This window comes from Callorhinus ursinus, unplaced genomic scaffold (assembly GCF_003265705.2).
Source record: "Callorhinus ursinus isolate GAN/ISIS: 27379988/994484 unplaced genomic scaffold, GSC_fseal_2.0 scaffold27, whole genome shotgun sequence".
Taxonomy (NCBI): Eukaryota; Metazoa; Chordata; class Mammalia; order Carnivora; family Otariidae; genus Callorhinus; species Callorhinus ursinus.
Genome location: NW_027397089.1, coordinates 8,882,678 through 8,904,190, shown reverse-complemented (window position 1 = coordinate 8,904,190; position 21,513 = coordinate 8,882,678). Strand labels below are relative to the sequence as shown.

The following is a 21,513-nucleotide window of genomic DNA, read 5'->3' as shown; positions in this document are numbered from 1 at the left end:
TAATGATTTTCAAAGTTAAATCTGTTTTCTTCTGTATTATATTGCCATGAGATGGATGAAATAAGTTTTTAATTCTTTAAAAATACTTTCATAAGTGGGGTGCCTGGGAGGCTTAGTCAGTTAAGCACCCAACTCTTTATTTCAGCTCAGGTCATGATCTTAGAGTCCTGAGATTAAGCCCTGTGTTCAACAGGGAGTCTGCTTAAGATTTTCTCTCTCCCTCTCCCTTTGCCCCTCCCCCCACTCATTTTCTCTCTCTCTTTCTCAAACAAATAAATAAATCTTAAAAAATCCTTTCATAAGTGTGTATGTGCTCCCCTTTCTTCCCCATGGAATCAAATCTCTCATAAACCAGGTGCTTATTCTAGTTTGGTCACCAGTTTGCAGGGAGAAACAGACTTTGGCAAGTTACTTGATCTCTTCAGGGCCTCTCTTTGCTTGTCTACTAAGGGCATTGGAATATATTAGTTTTAGGTCCCTTCCAACTCTATAGTCTCAGATTCTATGAACAGAGAAGTAGTTTTAAACTATATTATTCATCTTCCTACAGAAAGTTATTTTTTAAGCGATATGAAGCTTACACATTTTTAAATGACCAAGAAATCAAGTATGTATTCAAAAATAAATAAAATCCAAACCACAAATTGACCTGTACAAATAATAATTATAACAGAGAAGCATGCTGGGCATGGACCCCGATAAGGTTTCTACATGGTACCTTTATAAATCATACACTAATTTCTTAACTAAATGAGGTCCTTCAGGTTATGCTGTGATTTTCAATATTATGAGAGCAAAGGACATATTCAGTGAATTTCCATGGTTGATTCTGTTCAAATCATTTTGCATATACAGCAAACTGAATCTATTTAAAGACAAAAATCCATTCGCCAAAGTCACCTTAACAAATTTTAGCAAACGTGTAACTTAAAGCATGCTTACAGTACACTAGATTAGAATTTTTTTTTTAAAAAAGAGACCTTGAAATTGCATTTAATTTTGAACTAAATGTAAATTTACAAGGCAATGTATGAGACCAAGAACACCTTTTTCCATGCTGATTGCATCAGGTGTTTTAAACAAAGCAGCAAAAGGGGTCGTTAGCCCCTAAAGGAGCAATTTGGTAAAACTGCTATAGTTTACTAAATGTGTAATATATGATGTTTCTGGAAGAGTTTCAGTCTATTCAAAACAAATCAAAATAATAAATTTTTCTTAAAGGGACATTACACAATTCAATACTCTATCTATCTATCTATCATCTTATCTATCTACCAATCTTTGTATCATCTGTATCTAAAGTTCCCTTCCTACAGGATGCTATATTGGGCAATTTAGAGATTATACCTTGCTCCAAAACTACAGTTTTTTAGTGCTGATGAAAAGTTTACATAATTTTCAAATTCTGTGACCTAGATTCTTAGTGTCTTCTTTTTTCTATAAAGCAGCTTTTCCAATGCAATAGTTCTAATATACCAAACTTTTTATACATGTGAAAACACTCCTATCCTCTGATGAGCATAGACAGTACTTCAAAGTTACTAGTAATCCCACCAAACTAGAAGGACAGCATTCCAGACACTGGAAATTTCCTTCTAGAGGGACTTAAAAGTCTCTGCAAGCAATAAAGAATTAAGATGACATGTGTTGACAAAATTGATGGTGAAACCACTCATTTTAGTATATTGACTTTGAAAAGAAGGAGATCATTAGAAACTAAGAAAACAAGAGGTAAAAATTATTCTCCAGAATAGGCTGTATATGTGCCTATCAAAGACTGAGTAGAAGGTACCTGGGGAGGGGGAGATACTGCGCATGCTGAAGAATGGGCAGATGTGTGAGGAAACCAGTTGTGGGAGAGCTGAGGCAACAGGTCAGCACAGGAGGCATGACAGCCTTGGAGATGGGTGCCCCTTCCTTCGAGAGAAAATATGAAAAGGGGAGAAAGAAGGAATACAAAATGGCTATGTGTTGAGCTGGATGCTCCGTGAAGTATTTTACAGAAATTTTTATCATTTGGTCATTGCAAGCACCTGGAGATAGATGGTAATCCTCATTTTGTACAGATGCCTTTACATAATTTATCTATTTATTTTATGCCTACATAAGTAATTTATCTATTTATATGTCACACTGCTAAGAAGTGACAAACACAGCCCTTTAGGACCCAAACCCATGTTCACTTCCCATTTCACTGCCCTGCCTTCCAAAGGAAAAGGCTGAGGGGTTAGTGTAGACACACTGTGAGGGTAGAAAAAGAAACAGAGGGTAAGACTGACAGTGACTTACTTTTATCCCAGCATTAAGAAAGGATATGGGAGCTGAAGGTTTAAGGAGAGGATAGAAACTTTCATCTGTGATACACAGATTAGTCTTTAATGCAGCTTCTCCTTAATCTAGCTCTTACTGACTGGCTGTGATTGATTAGAACTTTGAATATCAAATCCTGTTGATTTAAGTATACTTCGTCTTTATGTCTGCATAATTTTCAGTTAGGAATCATGTTGACACTGTTTTTCTCTGCCTCCATCTCTCTGTCAGCAGTTAAGAAATGCACCAGAAAACTTCGAACACTTTGTTGATATTTTTATAAATAATTCCATTTTAAAGCCATCAACTCTCACCCAATTTGCCTTAGTTCAGTGCATTTTTATTGAGTTTCATAGAGGGTGTGCAATTTACAATAAGGTACTCTACAGTTTGGCAAATCAAATCAAATCAGTGGCAACAAATATTTATTAAACACTGATATTCTTGATGCAGCTTGGTAGATTCATCCAATCATGTGAAGATGATGGAGTATACCAGGATGCCTACTGGTAAGGGAAATAATCACTCAGAACAATACTGGCCTGAAAGGACCTTCCGTCCTGCCAAGACATAACTAGCCACTGGAGAGGGTTAGCTAGGAGATCCAGGACCAGGGCCCCAGCCAAGCACACAAGGCCTGGCATGCACTACAGCCAGCTAGCGGCAGCATGAGATCTGGATGGTGTGTCAGGTAACAGCACTAATAAGCAGAAAAGAAAGGTGTGTGCTTCTGTCTGGCACACAGACGCAAGAACTGGGACCTCAGTGGCAAATGCCAGTATACAAGAAGAGGAAACAAATACTTTGGCTTTGAAAACTGACACAGCTAAGGTTTTGGCTTCCTAGAAAGTAGCAAACAGCCCAAATACATAGTCAAAAGTGGTGGCCAAATCAAGTTCTAGTTCAGCCTAGACAGGTACACAAAGGATCACCAAAGCAATGAGAATCTGGATTCCAGGGAGTAGGGACCCATAAAGTCAGATGAAAAGCAGCATTTTGGGGCCAAGTGATGCAACAGGGCTGAGCAAAAGCTAGGCAGGGTGGCAAGGTCCAGCTAACCAACTGGAGCTGAAGTATAAGGAAGGACTTCAGGGCACTGATGTGTTCAACAGAAGTCCAAGTATAAAACACAGTTTTACAGAAGGGACCAGTATGGCACAGGTAGGACAGAGATCATTCCCAGATTTCTGATCTCTTGTCTGTATCTACAAGACTATTTCCAGAACTTACCTGCTTAGGTTGAGGTGGGAGGAGTAGGAAAGGGCAAAAACTTCTCAGCTTCTCTCTGTCCTGGTTTGGCTGGCATTGGTACTAGGCCAGACTGAACCTTAAGGGGAAATGCTTCCATGAGTAGAAAGGAGGGGGGCTGAGGAATGTGCAGCAGATGGAATGCAAATAGGTTCTGCCTAATTTCATGCTTCCTGTCAGGTATAAGTCAGCAAGGAAAACAGCCTGCAAGCAGAGCCTGACCAGGACTGGGACACCCACAGAGTTACTGGGATCTGGGAGTTTCCTTAGCTCAGGGGCCTAGGCAGATGTGGGAGAGGTCATGCCAGATCAGTGACCATGGCCCCTGGGGCTGACTGAGATCACCTTTCATGGTGAGCCTTCAAAGCCTGGGGTCATAGAACCAAGTGAGGGTGGAACATTGGAGATGCCAGTGCACTGGCCAGGAAGTGGCCCTGAAAGAGCACGTTAAGCAGGATCATCCTGTGTTCCTCATTCCAGCTCTTTCTTGCGGCTTGCTAAGCACTGGTTGGTGAGTCCATCTCTCTACCTAATTGTTGCTTATGGAGCTCTGGAAGCTACTTCAAAATATTCTAGCTTATTTATTTTTTAATTCCCCCCAAAGGCTTTTTTGATAAGCAATAAACATTAAATATTAAATATTTTTAAATTAAATGTTTTCTGAGGGCCTACTGTGTACAGATCATTTACTTTCAGTGTGCTCTCAATGAAAAGAAAGATCTTGACCTGCTTACTTCCATACGTTTTCAGTCAATAATGTTTGAATACCTGTATAATCCCTCCCTTTACCTATTACATTTCTCTTCCCCACATGGAACATGCTCCTGGGGAGAGTTAAAAAATTAACCATTTTTACCAGCCTGACCAAAATTAAAAATAAATCAGCCTGGGGAGTTTTGGGGCTTTACCAAAACAAATTCCTATTTTCAGAAATCTCTGCTTTTATTTCCCATGTAGCCCCAAGACCACCTAGATTTGGAGAGGAAATCCAAGCTGGTTCGTATAGCAATTTCTAGGGAACCTCTCCGTTTTCTGGGAAATCTCTGTGGGATTTGATTTGAGAGTCCCTCAGGGGTGGAAGGACAAAAGTCTTAATGGTGTATTTCAAATCCTTCCTTTGATTAAGAGAAGCTGCTATCAGAGGCATAAGAAGCTTTTCTTTCTTAACTGCTCTCTTCACCCCAGCCTTCACCACAAACTCACACACACACACACACGCATGTGAATGAGAGCAATTTTTTTGTTCAAATGTAAGGCCACAGTGACTCTGTCCTTACATCTAATCAAATAGAATCACGGGCAATGACATATGATGTCAAGATGACCTGGCCAAAATAATATAAACTGATAAAGTATTGAAGGCAGACAAGTATTTTATTTTATTTTTAAAAGATTTTATTTATTTATTTGAGAGCAAGAGGGGGAGAGAGAGAGAGAGCACAGCAGGGGGAGCAGCAGAAGGAGAGGGAGAAGCAGGTCCCCCAGTGAGCAGGGAGCCTGTTGCCGGGCTTTATCCCAGGACCCTGGGATGAAGACCTGAGCCAAAGGCAGATGTTTAACTGACCGAGCCACACAGGCGCCCCAGCAGACAAGTATTTAAAAGTCAAAGGAGAACCTTGCTCTTCTAAGGACTAAATGGCAGCTAAAAGAAATAGCTGAGACTTGGTCTGGATTGTGGAAGGTGAACAAATAAATAAGAAAGGCAAATGAGCCCATATCCAGGCGTGGCTGAAAATTAAGGAAAACAAAGAGAACATGAAAGAGAGGCAGATCAATGCTGTAAACCTGTAGCAAGCACAGGCCATTACTGAGATGGTGTAAATTATAATTTGCACAATCTCCACAGTCCGTACGTTTCAAAATAAATTAATTAGTGTAAAGAGGAAAGGGAGAATGTGGTAATTCTGCAATTTAATAAAATTCTTGTCCAAATCTGAAAAAAAAAATTACAGTCTTACTAGCTTATTAACATTTTGACTTCACCTTGTCAGGATTAAGAATCTGAATGGAAGTCACCCTTCAGTGAGGACCATATCCTCATATCCCAGAGGCACACATGAGCTCTGCCACTCGTTAACTGACTGATGCATCTTCCAAAGGACCACTGCTGCCTGCCTCCTGCAGGTCGTACTGTCAGAAGAAATGGGCTGAAACAGTGTTTCACCACCCAGAACTCATGCTAATGATGCTCCCCTTGCCGATTCTCTGAATTGGAAAGGACTAAAAATGCCCTAGTGTGAAGAGTATTAATGGGAGTATGTGGCGGGTTTAGAGTGGAAAAGAGAGAGCTGAGCCCAGGGCCCAAGCCTGACAAGCTCATATTACCCGCCCCCCCAAAAAAGCCCAAACAAATACGCACAAAATCTTTAGAGGAGGAAGAGAGCAGTTTGTATCTGTGTGAGGTTCTAGAATTAAGATCTCCCAAGAGTTCTGTGTGAACACCCTGTTTTGCTTAACCCTGACTACTGTAAAAACACACGTTTCCTTTTTTAAAGATTTATTTATTTGAGAGAGAGAAAGAGAGCGCTCACGCAAGTGGAGGGGGGGCAGAGGGCGAGGGAGACAGAGAATCCCAAGCCAGCTCCCAGCTGAGCATGAAGCCCAAAGTGGGGCTTGATCCCACCACCCTGAGATCATGACCTGAGCTGAAACCAAGAGTCAGGGGCTTAACCAACTGAGCCACCCAGGTGCCCTGAAGCACACATTTCTATGTTGTTGCATACAGTATTTATGAAGCACCTTAGAATCATCTGCAGAATATAAGCTTCATTCCAGGCAAAGAAAGCAAACAGTTCAATTACAATCCATGCCAAATGTTGACAATCAGAAAGGCAGCAAGTATGTTTACCGCAATCACTGCACTTGCTTTATGGCAACATAAAAATATAATGCTTACATGTTGTCCAGCAAAGTTGCCAAATCAGTGCCAGGCTCTTTATGAGACAGTAAAGAATAAATACAATCTGATAAAAATACAGGAATTGCCATGCTGGGTGGTCCAGTGTTCTTGTAGCTCAGTCCTCTACTGCCAGGGCAAGTCGGCAGGGAAAGGAAGGCTTGGTTGTCCTTCCTAACTGTAGGCCTTTTCCCAATTCTCTTTATCCCATGGCTGGGCCTCTGTTTTGTAGGCTCCTTAGCAGAATGTACTTTCCAAACCTTTAAGCTTTTCTTAGTTGGTAGGAATGGCTCTGCCATTCACAAATCTGTTCAAATTCTTTCCAAATCTATTTATATTTTCTTCCATTACTACCTCCCAAAATCATAAATTCTATAAAAGCACTTGGTATGTGAAATTGTAAGCCAGAGAGTAAAAATTTTAAGCTTTCTTTCTCTGTAAGAAACTACATTAAAATATCTCAAAGGTATTTTTTTTTTTGAGCAATCAAGCATATTTGGAAAACTAGAGAATTTACTCAAGAGAGGTTCTGAAAGAATTGAAGGTCTAGGGACGCCTGGGTGGCTCAGTCGGTTAAGCGGCTGCCTTCAGCTTAGGTCATGATCCCATTGTCCTGGGATCGAGTCCCACGTGGGGCTCCTTGCTCAGCGGGGAGCCTTCTTCTCCCTCTCCCTCTGCCTGCCATTCCCCCTGCTCATGCTCTCTCTCTCTCTGACAAATAAATAAATAAAATCTTAAAAAAAAAAGAATTGAAGGTCTAAAAAATTTGGGGGCCTCCATTAGCTGTAGGAAGGGCCTGCAATATTTTAAGCTGTTGCTCTGAGTTATTGCTCACTTTTCCCAGCAATGATCCCAGTACATGGCAAATAGAGGCTACTATTCAGTCTATATTTGTTTTTAAAAATATGACTGATGTAGTATATTCACATATAATCTGGATCTATCAGGCCTAGTTAGGGGTACATTAAAATGTTAGGATTTCCTTTTAATTTTTCATTATTTTCTTCTTTCAAAAATTTACCTATTACTATCTTAATATGCTTTATATTTTATTCATAGCAGCTATTACTATCCGGCATTATGTGTGGGTTTACCGATTTGGTTTTGGCCTGTCTCTCCCAGAAGAATGTGAGTCCATGATGGTAGTAATTTTGTCCATTTGTTCAAACACTGTATCAGGAACTGGAATAGTACCTGGCATATAACATGAACTCAATAAGTGTTGGTTGATTGGTGAGGGAATGAATTTTCTTTTTTTTTTTTTTTTAAATATTTTATTTATTTATTTATTTGAGAGACAGAATGAGATAGAGAGAGTACATGAGAGGGGGGAGGGTCAGAGGGAGAAGCAGACTCCCTGCTCAGCAGGGAGCCCGATGAGGGACTCGATCCCGGGACTCCAGGATCATGACCTGAGCCGAAGGCAGTTGCTGAACCAACTGAGCCACCCAGGCACCCAGGGAATGAATTTTCATTCACATGTTATCACCAACCTAGCATTTCTCCCCAGAGAGAGGACAACAAGGCCAAGTGAAGGGACTCAGAATCCAGTCAGGCCAACCAAGAGGTCATGCCCCAGCCCCCAGCAGGTCACAGATGGCACACTCTATGCTCCCTGGCCTAGCTTACGTTCTTAGTATTCCCCTGCCAAACTTCCTTTTGCAATGTAGTTCTTTTTTTTTTTTTAAGATTTTATTTATTTATTCATGAGAGAGGGAGAGAGAGAGAGGGAAAGAGAGAGAGAGAGAAGCAGAGGGAGAAGCAGGCTCCCAAGGAGCAGGGAGCCCGATGCAGGACTCGATCCCAGGACCCTGGGATCATGACCTGAGCCGAAGGCAGACGCTTAACCATCTGAGCCACCCAGGCACTCCTGCAATGTAGTTCTTATTACTGCATTTATTTTCCCAACCATACAAAAACATAAAGACAATTTTTTATTTTAAAATAAAAAAAAATAAAGTGTTCTATTTCCTTGTGTTCAGTAATAAGCAGGCCAGAGAAACTCTAGTCTTCATACTGACAATCTGTTGCCATAGTAACAATAACAAGCTTGATTTTTCTTAGGGAAGGCAAAAAAACCATTTTCAGTTGATATTGAGGGAATGGTCTCTTGTTTTTTATGTTTGTATTTATTTGTATGCATAAAAAAATAAGACTATCTTATCCTTAAAAATCTTAGTGGCCAATCATTATGTTTGCCTTGATGTCTAATTTTCCCACAAAGACTTGTTTTAGAGAGAGTACTTCTCATCAGCAAGTAGAAGACAGCATCCCCTTCATCCTATAGTTCCTTTAAGAGAAGTAGTTTGCTTTATTTCCATTTTACAGATGAGTAAAGAGAAGTATTACATTACGGGTGATCTATCTCAGCCCAAGATGAAAATGACTGACTCAAATGATGAGAACTGTAGTCAAAGAAATCCGATTAGAATCCAAAAATGATTTGTGAAGCTCTCTGCAGATGTGGTTCTTTTCTCTTTTCCATTTGGCTTGGTTTTCTACTGACTCCATAAAATAGAGAGATTCAACACAGATGCCTATTAGTGAGATGAGTAACAAATGGAAAGAATGGAAGTGATTGAATATGGGGTGAGCATTCATAAGTGTTTGGGGCAAATTGGATTATTTTAGACAAATGGTGTTTTGGGAAACTATGTATAAAGCTTCTGCGGGGGAGACATTTTCTGGAACATATTTTGTACTTTAAAATGCAGAAAGATTCTAATAATCAAAGTTTTTTTTTCAATATATGTGTAAGTAGTATATAACAAAAAAATTAAATTACTGTTTTAATGAATAAACTTGAATAACATTGGATTTTATATTTATGGTTTTCTTTTTTTCATGTTTGGTCAGCCTTTCCTGATATAGTTTACACTTTTGGAGGGTGTGGATCATACCTTCTTTATTTGCACCCAATAGTCAAGAAATGCTTATTCATTTATCAATTTCTTAAATAGATATAAAAGTAATCAGTGTTTTATTTTCCTTAAAAAAGAATGTTCATTGATAACTAATTATTTCTACTCTAAAAATAATATACATTTATTTTACAGAAATGGAAAATAATAAAAAATACAATAGAAATTTATTTTCCAACTTGGAAATAAAGTAATAACATTTAATAAATTTAATTTACCTCTTTTTTCTTGGTTTATATAAAACACGCTCTAAAAAAATCAAAACCACAATTGCCATTTTGCTTTGTATGCAGCTTCTTTCATTTGACACAAGTTTATCATTTTCCACTTACGTACAGTTAGCACAATATAAAAGCAAGAAATGGAACCAGAACACCTCACATTTTAAATTAGAATGAATCACAAACATTTGCAATGGTCCTTCTAAAATATATTTTGAAAACCACTCAGCTATTATGAACTTCTAATGCAATAAACAGAATTTGCCTGAAGCCCTGCTCTTAAGTACAAAAGGAGGATGATCTTTAGGTCTTGGTGCACATTTCTAGAGTTCTAGCCCCCTATTCTTCCTACTTCAGCTGCAGCTTGTCCTTCTGTCAAGGAAGCCCCAGTACAAGGAAATGGCACGGAGTGACTCAACCGCATCCCCTCATTTCCTTTCAATGACCCACACATGCACCTATTGGCTGTATCCCCAAATACCAGGCTGACTTACAGCTTCTCTGAGCCCTTCTTCTCAACATATCCCAGGTCAGAGACCCAATCAGAACCATCACTAGCATCGTCAATGCACCAGCTCTTGCTACTATCACACCATTGCTTCTCCTTCATGGTATTAGTTTTCAGGAGTCATTTCATTTCATGCTTTTTTTTTTTTTTTGGCTTATTTGTTTTGTTTTTATTTGACACCCTTTAAAGTAATGAAATGACTGAATCACTCCTTACGAGCTATGAAGAAACATCTTCTGTTTATGGAACAAGGTAATATTTTATTGCTTTCTTTCTTTCTTTTTAAGAGAGGGAGTGGTGAAGGAGAGGCAGATGGTGAGGGAGAGAATCTCAAGCAGATTCCATGCCCAGTGTGCAGCCTGATGCATGGCTTGATCTCACAACCCTGAGATCATGATCTGAGCCAAAATCAAGTGTCTGACACTTCGTTGACTGAGCCACTCAGGCACCTCTTTATAGCATTATTTTATTTCTAAAAGACATAATTTTAAGTTTTCCAGTAAGTCTATAATTTAAAAAATCAAATAGAATTTTGTGGCTTAAAAATAAAAGGGCCGTTCTTAGCACAAATTTCATATGAATTTAGCATATGAAACAGAAAGTGAAACATTTGATCTTATTGTAGCGTGGCCCACTATCCAATTTTGTCTGGGACTGCTCCAGGTTAGTGGTAGTTTCGGCAGTACCTAAATTCCCTGGTCCTGGGGGAACTCCTCAATCCCAGACAAACCAGGAGGGTTGGTCACCTTGAGAATTGTTCAGTAAGGTACGTGATATTTACCAGGCTACTGATGTTCATGATGTTGGGGGTATTGTCTAGGGAATGAACTGGAGTTGAAACAAATCAAACTTTTATCCACTTTATGGTCTAATTTCTGTCAAGTGTAACTGTAACCTATCGAGGTCATTCTAGGAGATGTGTTTGGCCCTCTACATTTCTTACAAGAATATGTCATCTGAAAAATGTTTGTTAATTGCCTAAAGTCCATATGTTGATGCAGGCATTAAAATAGCAATCTGATAAAATTGCAAAGACTTCGTTTTCCATTGCCATTTTGTTTCTGGCTACTGTTAGTTCCGAATTGAGCCAAAGCCCAGACAATTCCAAACTTTATGTCTTTCAGATGTGATTTTTTTTTTTTCCCTCCAAGATCTTTAGCACAGTGGGGTCTCTACTAAAGTTAACATTTCCCTGTAGTTCTCCAGAGCTGTTTCTCTACCAATACAAGGCATTCCCTGAAAGGCCTGAGAAAAAGTAGGTAATCCTGTAACTGAAGAACACCTGCCATCCTTTTGCCTATAGGTAGGAAATAACTACCCATGGAAGGCCCTCTCTCTCTCTCACTTTTTTAAAGACTTTGCTAGCAATCTGTCCTTCAGATTGACCTTACCTCAATGCTCTTTTGCATATGCTAACACAGTGTAATATGGTGACTGCCTCTTTAATTCATCCTGGAGTTCGAGAATGTAAGCCACATAATTGTCAACATCCTGATGCACAAGTCATATTTTGTTAATATGAAAATTCATTACTGTTCCCTCACAGGGTACAGAAACATTTTATAGCAGCTGGGGAAAAAAACATTATATGATTTAAGAAAAAATAAAAATATACTGACATTTCCTTTTCAGAAAAGGGATGACACTAGTCTATATAACTTGCACCCAGGAAACTCCACAGTGTTGATGTCATTACTTGAGCATCTGAGCATCTGGAAAATGGAAACTCGTTGTTTTTCGCAAATTTTACCCATATGTTATAATGCATGGCAGTTTCATATCTCGGAATTTAATTTCATTGTAGATTGAGAGGCACTGTCACATTCTTTATCCTGATAAAAATATCAGAGGCCATTCTTTTTTAACTCACTAAATGTTTTGAATTTAAATAGTCTGAATGGTGACTAACATAATTACTATGGGATGATATTTTATTTTTAGAAAATATTTCAAGAGAAGAACTGTATCTTCACTCAAAGAGATTTTGGAATTTGTTTTATACCTCAGATTAAAGAGCCACAATTTTAGTGCCTCAATAGAAGATAAATGGAATGTTATTTTGAAACGCCATTTTTAAAAAGAGCTCTCAGAGATGCATTGTAAATAACTAGATCCCTTAAAATTTATCAATTTATAAATATTACATGAGGATTATGTTGGCTCCATATGGCTCTTTGAGGGTTTGCATTTTCTCTGGAATGTAGTGGTAAATGCATAAAGAATTATGCATTTATATCAAGTTGTAAGTAAAAAGGCAATGTGGCCCCATATTTCCTCATCAGAAGTCAGCTCTGCCACCTGGCTAACTGGGCCACTTTGAACAAATCTGTTTAAGCCTTGGTTTTCTCATCTGTAAAATGGGGAAGGTCTTACTTAAATGAGATAACATACAAACAGCATTTAACAAAATGTCTGGCACGACTCAAGCATTTGATAAACGATAGCTGCTATTATTAGTTTCATTAATCATCATAGATACTGGGGTATACAATGGAAACAATATTCTTAAAGCCATCTCATGCTGCTTCTCTTCATAAAATGCCCTCCCCAAATTATGACAGCTGACAGCTCAACCAAACTTCCAGGTACATCCCAAATGTCATTTTTTTTCAAGAAGCTTTCTCCTCAATTATATGGGAACAGTCACTCTTTTACATGCCCCAAGCACTTACTATTTGTCTAAAGTAAAATGCCAAAATACACAAAGGTACTAGTAGTCAGTGTTCTTTGTGTTCTTACCTCCTTAGGCGCAGCGGTTCTGTTTTACTCATCTCAGCATTCTCCAACCCCTAAGTTCCCAAGGTCAAATAGGAAAGAAAAGGCATGAACACATACAACTAAAATTCCAAGCAGCACAGGACAGATGCAGAGGAAGTAGTACAAACAAAGCTGCTAATGTCCGAAGAGGGAGGGGTGGTGACTTGGTGGTTGGTGTGATAACATAATTTGTCTGGAGGAAGTAGCTTTTAAGTGGGCCAAAAAGGCTCAAGAGGACTTCAAAGGAGAAAAAAAGGAGGGAAGGCAACTTCATGAAGAAACAGGTGAACCATAAAGAATAAGTCTGTTTGATTGGAGCCCGGTGAGTGTGTGACTGGTGGGAGATAACTGCAGGAAGGGAGAAGCAGTATGACTGTGAGGAACCATAAAGGACACGCAAAGGAGGCTGGATTTATTTTGGGGTCAGTTGCCAAAGCTGGGAGAGAGGAAGTGACACAGAGAAGAAATGTCACTGCCCTCACTGCAACCTTTTAATTCTGAACTCATCAACACTCAGATGACTTTGCTTAATATCTCCAAAATAGCTGTCTCTTCAAGATAACAAACCATGCCACATTACTCAGTCTTGAAAGGATGTAAGTAAGAGCATGGGTTTGGGAGGCTAAAGTCTTGGATTCAAATCTTTGTTCTGCCAGTTACTAAACAGGGATCTCAAGAAATTACTTAACCACCCTAAGTCATAGTTTCCTCACCTCTAAAATTAGGTAGTTTTCATACTATCTCATGGGGTACTGTGAAGTTTAAATGCCACCTGTGTAAAGTACTTAGCAGAGACCACAGAAACAGCTCATGGGACACTATGACTACTCTTCATTGCTCCATCCCATCTCCCCCATTCCTTAAATTCTTTATTTTCTTGGCCTCCAACTTTTAATTCTGTTTCCTGTTCTCCCATATGTTCAACAGTCTGACTGGGCTCCCTTCTCTATTACCAGGGACATCTCAAGAAAGGTTGATCCACTCAAAGTACTTCAGCCTGAAAAGAGTATAGTAAAGGAACCATTTACAGAGGTATGCCCTGGGTTAAGAAGCCGAAGATGGTGGAGCACCACCGAGTGGGGGGAAATCATGATAAGCTTTAGGTTTAAAATGCAAGAGGAACAGAGGTGTCACTGGAGCCAGGTGGTAGCTAGAGCTGTGGCCAAGAGGAAAGCAACCACCCTAGAACAGCAGTAAGGCAGGGAGGGAGTAGCGTGTATGCAAGGGAATAATCCAGCTTCTTTCTCTTCCTTCCTGCCAATCTCTTGCCAGTGACTCCCATTGACTGAACCCAATTGGAAGCAAAATAATAACAGAGCCAGGTGATGGATGCAGTCAAGAGGCCCATTTTCTGGGGGGCAAAAGCAGGGCAGAGAAGGACAGGGAACAGATGGTAGGGTGGGGCCGGGGCAAAATGTTCTGTTGTTTTTTGCACAAGTGGGAGAAGAATGGGAAGGAACTGTAACATCCCAAGGGAAAAGTCTCATTGCCCTCAGGATAGGTGAAGGAAATGAAATTCAGAGAGGTAGTGAATTGCCAAGTTTTCCAGCTAGAAAAAGGAACCAGATTCAGATCTTTAAATGGTGCCTCAGGCTATGCTGTTTCCCACTACACTGTGTAGCTCTGCTCAGAGTGATGGCTGAAATTATCTTGGTCTCACCTAAGCAACTGCTGCCCAGAGATAAACCAAGGGTAGGGAATTATATCTTGTTTTTTTGCCCCTCCTTTAGCTCCCTACTCACTTGGTCTAAATCCATTCATTGTGGTTTTCCAATTACCTTTCAGAGACAGTTTCTCAAAGATTAATTTTGATAGTTGACAATAACCAAACTGGATTCCCTCCTTTTTAGGGAGAGAGAAGGAAGGGAGGGAGGGAAGGAGGGAGGAGAGAGAGGAAAGGAGAGAGGGGGGAGAGGAACAGAGAAAGGGGGAGGTAAGGGTAGAAGCTTTGTAAAAAAAAAACAGTCTGAGGAGCATTATTTGTAATAGCTAAAAACTGGAGACTAACCAAATGTCTATCAACAACAGCAGAACGGAAAAACAAATTGTGGAATATCCATGTAATGGAATATTATCCAGGAAGAGAACTAAAACTGCAAACAACAGAAGGAATGAAACTCTTAGATCTAGTATTAAGAAGAAGGAGCCAGATTCCATTCATAAGATTTCAAAAGCAGGTGAAATAAACTGCAGGGTGAGAGGATGGGATAGTGGTTATTTAGGGTCTGGGAAATGACTGGGAAGGGGTTTCTGCGTTGTTAATAATTTTCTGATTTTTGTGTATTTTTGTTTGTTTAAGCTGGGTGGTGGTTATACAGGTGTGTTCATTTTGTGACAATGTGATGCCTGCCCTCTATGATTTATGCCCTTTTATATGCACAGACACACAAGTTCAGGTAACTAGTTGCATTAGCCAGTTTCCTGTAGTAAAAAATCAATCTCCCCAAATCTCTGTGGCTTACAATACAATTATCTCTTTGTAGTCTGCAGAATTCTAAGAAGGCCTGGATGGTGTCTATCCTTTGGTGTTACTCGTGTGATTATGTTATATTACATGGCAAAGGGATTTTGCCAATGTAATTATGTTTATTAATCAGTTGACTTTAAGATAAGGAGATTATCTGGGTGAACCTAACCCGATCACATGCACCCTTTAAAAACAGACAGTTATCTCCAGCTGCTGGTCAGAGATTTGCCAGGAAGGAGAGTCAATGTGCCAACGCTGGCTTGAATATGGAAGAGCCACAGTGAAAAGATCCAAGAAAAGCCACTAAGAACTGAGAGCAACCCCTAGACAACAGCCAACAAGAAAATGAGTCTTTAGTCCTACAACCACAAGAAAAGAAATTCTACCAATGACCAGTGAGCTCAGAAGAGAACTCCAAATCTCAAATGAGAACAGCAGCTAACACTCTGATATCAGCCCCGTGAGACCCTGAGCAGGCTATCCAATAGGGTCACGCCCACATATCTGACCTACAGAAACTGTGAGATAAATAAATTTGTAATTTTAAGCTGCCAAGTTTGTGGTAATTTATAATGCAGCATTAGAAAAATGAATGAATGCACACTTGTTCACATTTTGGCAACTTTGTGTTGGCAGCTGCTGAGATTCTGCTCAGCTTTGCTCCACACGTCTTCACATTCTGGGACCCATATTGAAGGAGCTTCCCTATTTGGGACATTCACGTGACAGAGGGGAAAAAAGCAAGTGAACTGACAAAATACCATGATGGCTCTTAAAGGATGTAGTGTTTATCACATCTGTTCATACTTCAGTGGCCAAACCAGGTCACAAACCCTTGCCCAAAGGCAATGGAGCAGGATGTATAATCTTATAGAAAACGGGAGATTGAGTAATTTCAAAAAATAATATAATATAATCCACCACCATGGAACGTTGTAACTCTGGTCTAACAGGAAAAAGCAAAGTCTTTGGGGTCAGAAAAACCTGAGTATGAATTTTGGTACAACCACCTTAGTGGCTATGTGACCACAGAGAAATTAGGAAATTTCTCTGAGCCTTAGTCTCTTAAATGGCAAATACATGCCCTAGAGAATTGGTGTAAATGTACCAGTATAATGCCTGATAGGTATTCTAATATATGTTGATAAATATTAGCTTCAGCCTCTTGTCTCAAGGATTAACAGAATGTAATTCTCCCAAAGGGAAAAGTCAGGGAATGAAAGCCATGTCTAAACATACTTCCCCTTCTTCATTTTCCTAATAAAACTAATGTAGAGTCCCAATTGCATAATTCCTTCATAAACTATATCTCTTTGAACATTGTAGTAATAAATCACTGACAGTAAAGGGGATATAATATTAGTCTTCTGAATGGGATTGTTAAACACGATCAGTATCAGAGGTGGGATTATTCTATAATTACATTTCTAAATTGATGATTCACTTTAACATCTATTTCTGGTTTGTGAAAATGTTGTCATAAAGCCATAGTTATTGCAGCTGAAAAACTGGCCAAATCAAACAGTGAATAATACTTTGTCCTCAGACTGTTTGGACTTCCTTTTTGACTGCCCTGATGGTTTTAAACACTATTTCATGTTTCCAGGTCGCAAATATTTGTCACTTTTAAAGTAGCTATTATTAGTTGTTATTGTTTAAGCCTCAATCCACTATTTAGGGTTTTAATTTTGTTCTTATTACACAAAAAATAACCATCTTTCTCTCTCTCCCCCCCCTTCACACACACACAGTGAAGTCAGTACACTTTCATCAGAATCAGGCAAAAGCCAAGTCACTCCAAACAAAACAAAACAAAACAAAACAAAACAAAAAACAAAACAATTTATGAGCTGAAGATAACTGTAGTCAACATTGTGGAGTGTATTCTTCCAATTTTTTCCCTGAATAGTTAAGTTACATAGATAGATAGCATGTGTCTGCATTTCTGTATATTCACATTTCTTTCACAAAAATGGGGTGACACATTCTATTTTATAACCTGCTTTTTCATGTAGTTATATACATATATACCACTGTTTTAATGGTTTCATTTAATAATTCTATGTATATTTTTCAATCAGTACCTTATTATTGGATATTTAGGTTACTTGTCAATTTTCTATTATCCAGCCTCATAAACAGAGCTTCTGCTAGCCCATACATATGAACTAGAGGAAGCCAGGGTATAGGGCTTCCTGACTAAAGCGCCTGCTGGATTTTGGCCCCATTCACCCTGACTTACCCCTTTGATCAGATCCCATATATGGTAGCTCAAATATCCAAATATATACCAGAAATGTTAAAGAACAATAAGCACAGAATCTCTGTCAGAATGGATGAGCCTTTGTTGAAGTCTCCACCCATTTTGTATTATCAAGAGTTGCCAGATGGTATGTAAAAGTATCTGTGTTTTAGTTCATAAACTGCCCTTTCCATGATTTGTCTTTATTGACTGGTTAATTTCTCTGTGAAATTAAAATTGATTAAAGTGCTATAGACTTTACAGTACATAGATGCACACAGTGCCCTGTCTCCAGTGTGTCACAAAGTTGCCCCCTGATTAAGGCACTCAGGTGCTTTTTTTTTTTCCCCCACAACAAAAACTGAAAAAGGCAACCTTGTGTTCTGAGTCTTTTTTTGCTTCAGACCAAGAAAATGATTGCTCATAGAGTCCCCAAAAGAATGGCCAACAGTGACTCTGGAAAGCCCTGAATGAAGCCATTGTTATAGAAATATTACTGCCTTTATGGGAGAAAAAAAATCACATATCTATCTATTTATCTATCATCTATCTATCTATCTATCTATCTATCTATCTATCTATCTATCACCTATCTATCATCTACCTATCTATTTCAAACATATAAGGAATTCAGCAGAAGTTTCCATTTGCCTCTGTTAAGAACTCCCTTTAGAGACACCGCAAGGCCAATTACCTAGGAGCTGGTGGACACTGACCTCTAACCTGGGCCCCTGAGCCCAGGCTTCCGTTGTCTCCTCCTGGGCTCCAACTTGGCTTCTGATGAATGTGCTATTGTTGGTCTCTTCAGAGATGAGCTGTTAAAGGAAAGGGAAGATTATTTGCAAGTGGGTAGGAAAATGTTCCAACAAAAGAATGAAATGAAGTAATTAGCTTCCTTCTATATATGAGCACCAGCACTGTTGCCAAATCTTTAGACTGTAGTGAGTGAAGAAATGATGACATTACTGATGCAAGGCAGAGTCCCCTGCAGTCACTGACCAATCATGGGTAAAGCCACCCTCCTCTTTACCCCAGGGGAAGATGGGAGGTGGAGGTGCCTGCAAATTTATCCTAGGATATTTCTCATCTTATTAAAACCTTTTAAAATGGGGACCGCTGCCTGAATGGGAGGACTATGTAACATAACAAGCACTAGGGGAACTAAAGGTTTTTAGGATGATATGCCCCTTCAAGAAGCTGAGAGATCTATGGGGTGGTGTTAGCTGATTGTTCACTTTTCCTACATATGAAAGGTCTTGCCATGGCTTAGAATAAAGCTCAAGAGAAACCTTACCACCACCCTCTTCTGGTGAGCCTAAGGTCTGACAGGAATCTCAAAGCACAATTAAACTTGTGTTGTATTATTTTAGAAAATGAGGGAAGATCATGGGTTGTCTATTTCTTATAGACAATTTGACACTGTGGACTATTAGAAAATTTGAACAGAAAAATGGACAATTGGAAGGATTACAGCAGAAGGATAAAAAGAGAAATATCTGGGCCTGACACTAGTTAGCTACAACTTAGCTGATAGCTTTGTCAAAGAGATGTATGACGTGGCTGCTATATGGAATGAGGTGTCTTCACTTTCACCATGAGGAGAGACTTAAGGAAAGGAAGCTGGTGGGTTTGTTAAAGGTATGGAAGTGCATCTGTGAAAATGGATGCCATCAGTGATGGAAAATAATAGTTAACTTCCAGGAGTACCATAAGAACCAACCAACGGGTTTTTAAAGAACAGAGGTAGTTGGATGTGGAAGACAAGAGTTAAGAAGAGTGAGAAGGAAAAAGAAAAAGCAGAAAAGATAAAACTTTACATTTTGAGGTCTTTCTTAAACTCCTTGGCTTCTTTCCTTTCTACTTCTCTGTCTCAGGTCTAACCCTCCAAATAACACTGTCCCTAGGAAGTCTTTTCTTTCCAGGCTGAGTGAGATGTCTTCATCTGGGTCCTTGGACTCCCAATGTCCACCCCTCATCACAAAGGCCTACAATGGCCTAAATTTCCTTGTCTGTCTATCCAGTAGACTCTGAGCCTCATGAGTTCAGTACAACATACCCACTTTGCTCCCTGCTGTGGTCTTAGAACCGAGAGCAATGCCTGGTGCACGGTGAGTGTTCAAAAATATGTTGAAAGAATAAATTGCAGAGGGAGGGTGCAGAAGTCATAAGCAGAGAGAATAGCCTGATCAGAGAGGAGCAGATTCATGGGATGGCCAAGGTCCACAGGTAGAGAATTGATACAGTTTGGGAATTTAAAGAAGCACCACAGAGTGTGAAAGAGTGGCAAAGATGGGGCTTGAGGGGAAAATGGGTTGATCACAAAGAGCCCTCAAGCCATGTGAAAGAGATTAGAATTAATGCTGAGGGTAGCATGGGGACATTGACAGGAAAGTTGGGAAGTGATGTGATTAAATGTGTATGTTTAGAAAGAGGAAGCTTGCTGCAGTCTAGAAAACTGATTGGAGAGGGGCCAGCATGGAGGAAGGGAGCTCATTTAGAAGACAGTTGCAGATATCTATGACAGATATCATCATGAGTTGAACCATGTAGTGCAGAAGGGATAGAGAAAGTGGATGGATATATGAAATATTTCAAAAGTAGAGTTGACAGAGTTTTGATATTGATTGGAGAATAAGGAATAAAAAAGAAGTTAAGATTGATAGCTATATTTTAAGATTGATGGTTTGACCAAATAGATACTAAATGGTACCATTCACTAAGATAAGCAAATAAGAGGATTATTTTTGCCTTTTTGTAAAATCAGCTTTGGGCAGGTTAAAGTCAACGTGCCTTTGCAATATTGAAGAGGTCACATCTGGACATAGTTAAATATGCACATCTTGAGAGCTCAGGTAAATAACAGAGCTGGATACACAGAACTAGTGACCATGGGCACAGGTGGTAATTAAAGCCAGGGAAACTGATGAGATTGCTTAGAGGAGTGTGTAGAGGGAGGAGACAAGAAGATTCGGGACTCTGAAGAATGGGCCCCTTTTTTTATAAAGGGCAGAAGAAAGAAGCCTAAAAAGAATAGTACAACAAAGCAGTCTGAAAGACAGGTGTCACAGAAGCAGAGGGGAGAATTCATTTCAGGTAGAAAGAGTGGTCTAAATATCAAAGTCTATAAGAAGTTAGGTTGACAACTGAGACAATGTCAATTAAATTTAGCACCAAGGCAGTAATTTGTTACTCTGATAATAGCTTCAGTAAAAGTTTGGGGACAGAAGCCATATTACACTGGGTTGAAAAGGGAACAGGAGATAACAGTGTGAATATAGTCAGTATGGACAAGTATTTCGAGAAGTTTGACTGTAAAGGGGCAAGTACTCCTATAGTTTTCAAACCCTTAAAAATTCAGTCTTTATGGGAAGAAATAATTGGCAACTAGTTGTGGCCTAAGGAAGATCACAGAACAAAACAGACCCTCAAGAGCTGTGGACAACTCCAAAACCTTGGAGGTAGTGGTCTCAGAAGGCAGGGGAAAGTGAGTTTGCTGGGAAAATTCCATTTTAAACTCTGATATGATGGATGGTGTTTTGCTGAGTGAAAATACACAAAAGCAATTAGAAAGAGGAGTGGAATTGACTGAGGTGCTCTGGCTGAGATGAACATTTTAGGAGTTCAATGCAGTAGTAGCAGCTAAGACAGTCCACAGGTATAAGACTTCCAGGGGAAAAAATGAGAGTGAGAGAAAAAAAAACTAAGGATAATAATGACATAATAATCCACTGATATTTGTCATCTAGGAACTAGGTACTCTCCCTGATTGGACAACTGGATAAGGACAGTCAAGTTATCATTTTTATGCAGACTTTTAAACTTTTACTAAATTATCAAGTAGAGACACATTTAAACTTTTGATTATTAAAGACAAGTTAACGCCTCCATCCACAGGCTATGTATTAGCACAATACTCTTGACTTTACAACTTAAAATTCATTCA

The 21,513-nt window shown here is 39.3% G+C and overlaps 1 protein-coding gene across 17 annotated transcripts in view; it reads right to left on the bottom strand.

The window, feature by feature from the left end:
• The window catches only part of LMNTD1 (lamin tail domain containing 1), a 490,983-nt gene that overhangs the window by 188,909 nt on the left and 280,561 nt on the right, over positions 1 to 21,513 (bottom strand). For 15 of the 17 annotated variants that reach the window (XM_073877814.1, XM_073877809.1, XM_073877810.1 and 12 more), the window contains one exon: positions 18,287 to 18,385. The exons of 1 other annotated variant lie outside the window; for it this stretch is intronic. In XM_073877814.1, the coding sequence (XP_073733915.1) occupies positions 18,287 to 18,385 (99 nt within the window). Of the gene's footprint in view, positions 1 to 18,286; positions 18,391 to 21,513 lie in introns of those variants that run through there. One more of the 17 variants, XM_073877821.1, reaches the window with a different exon arrangement.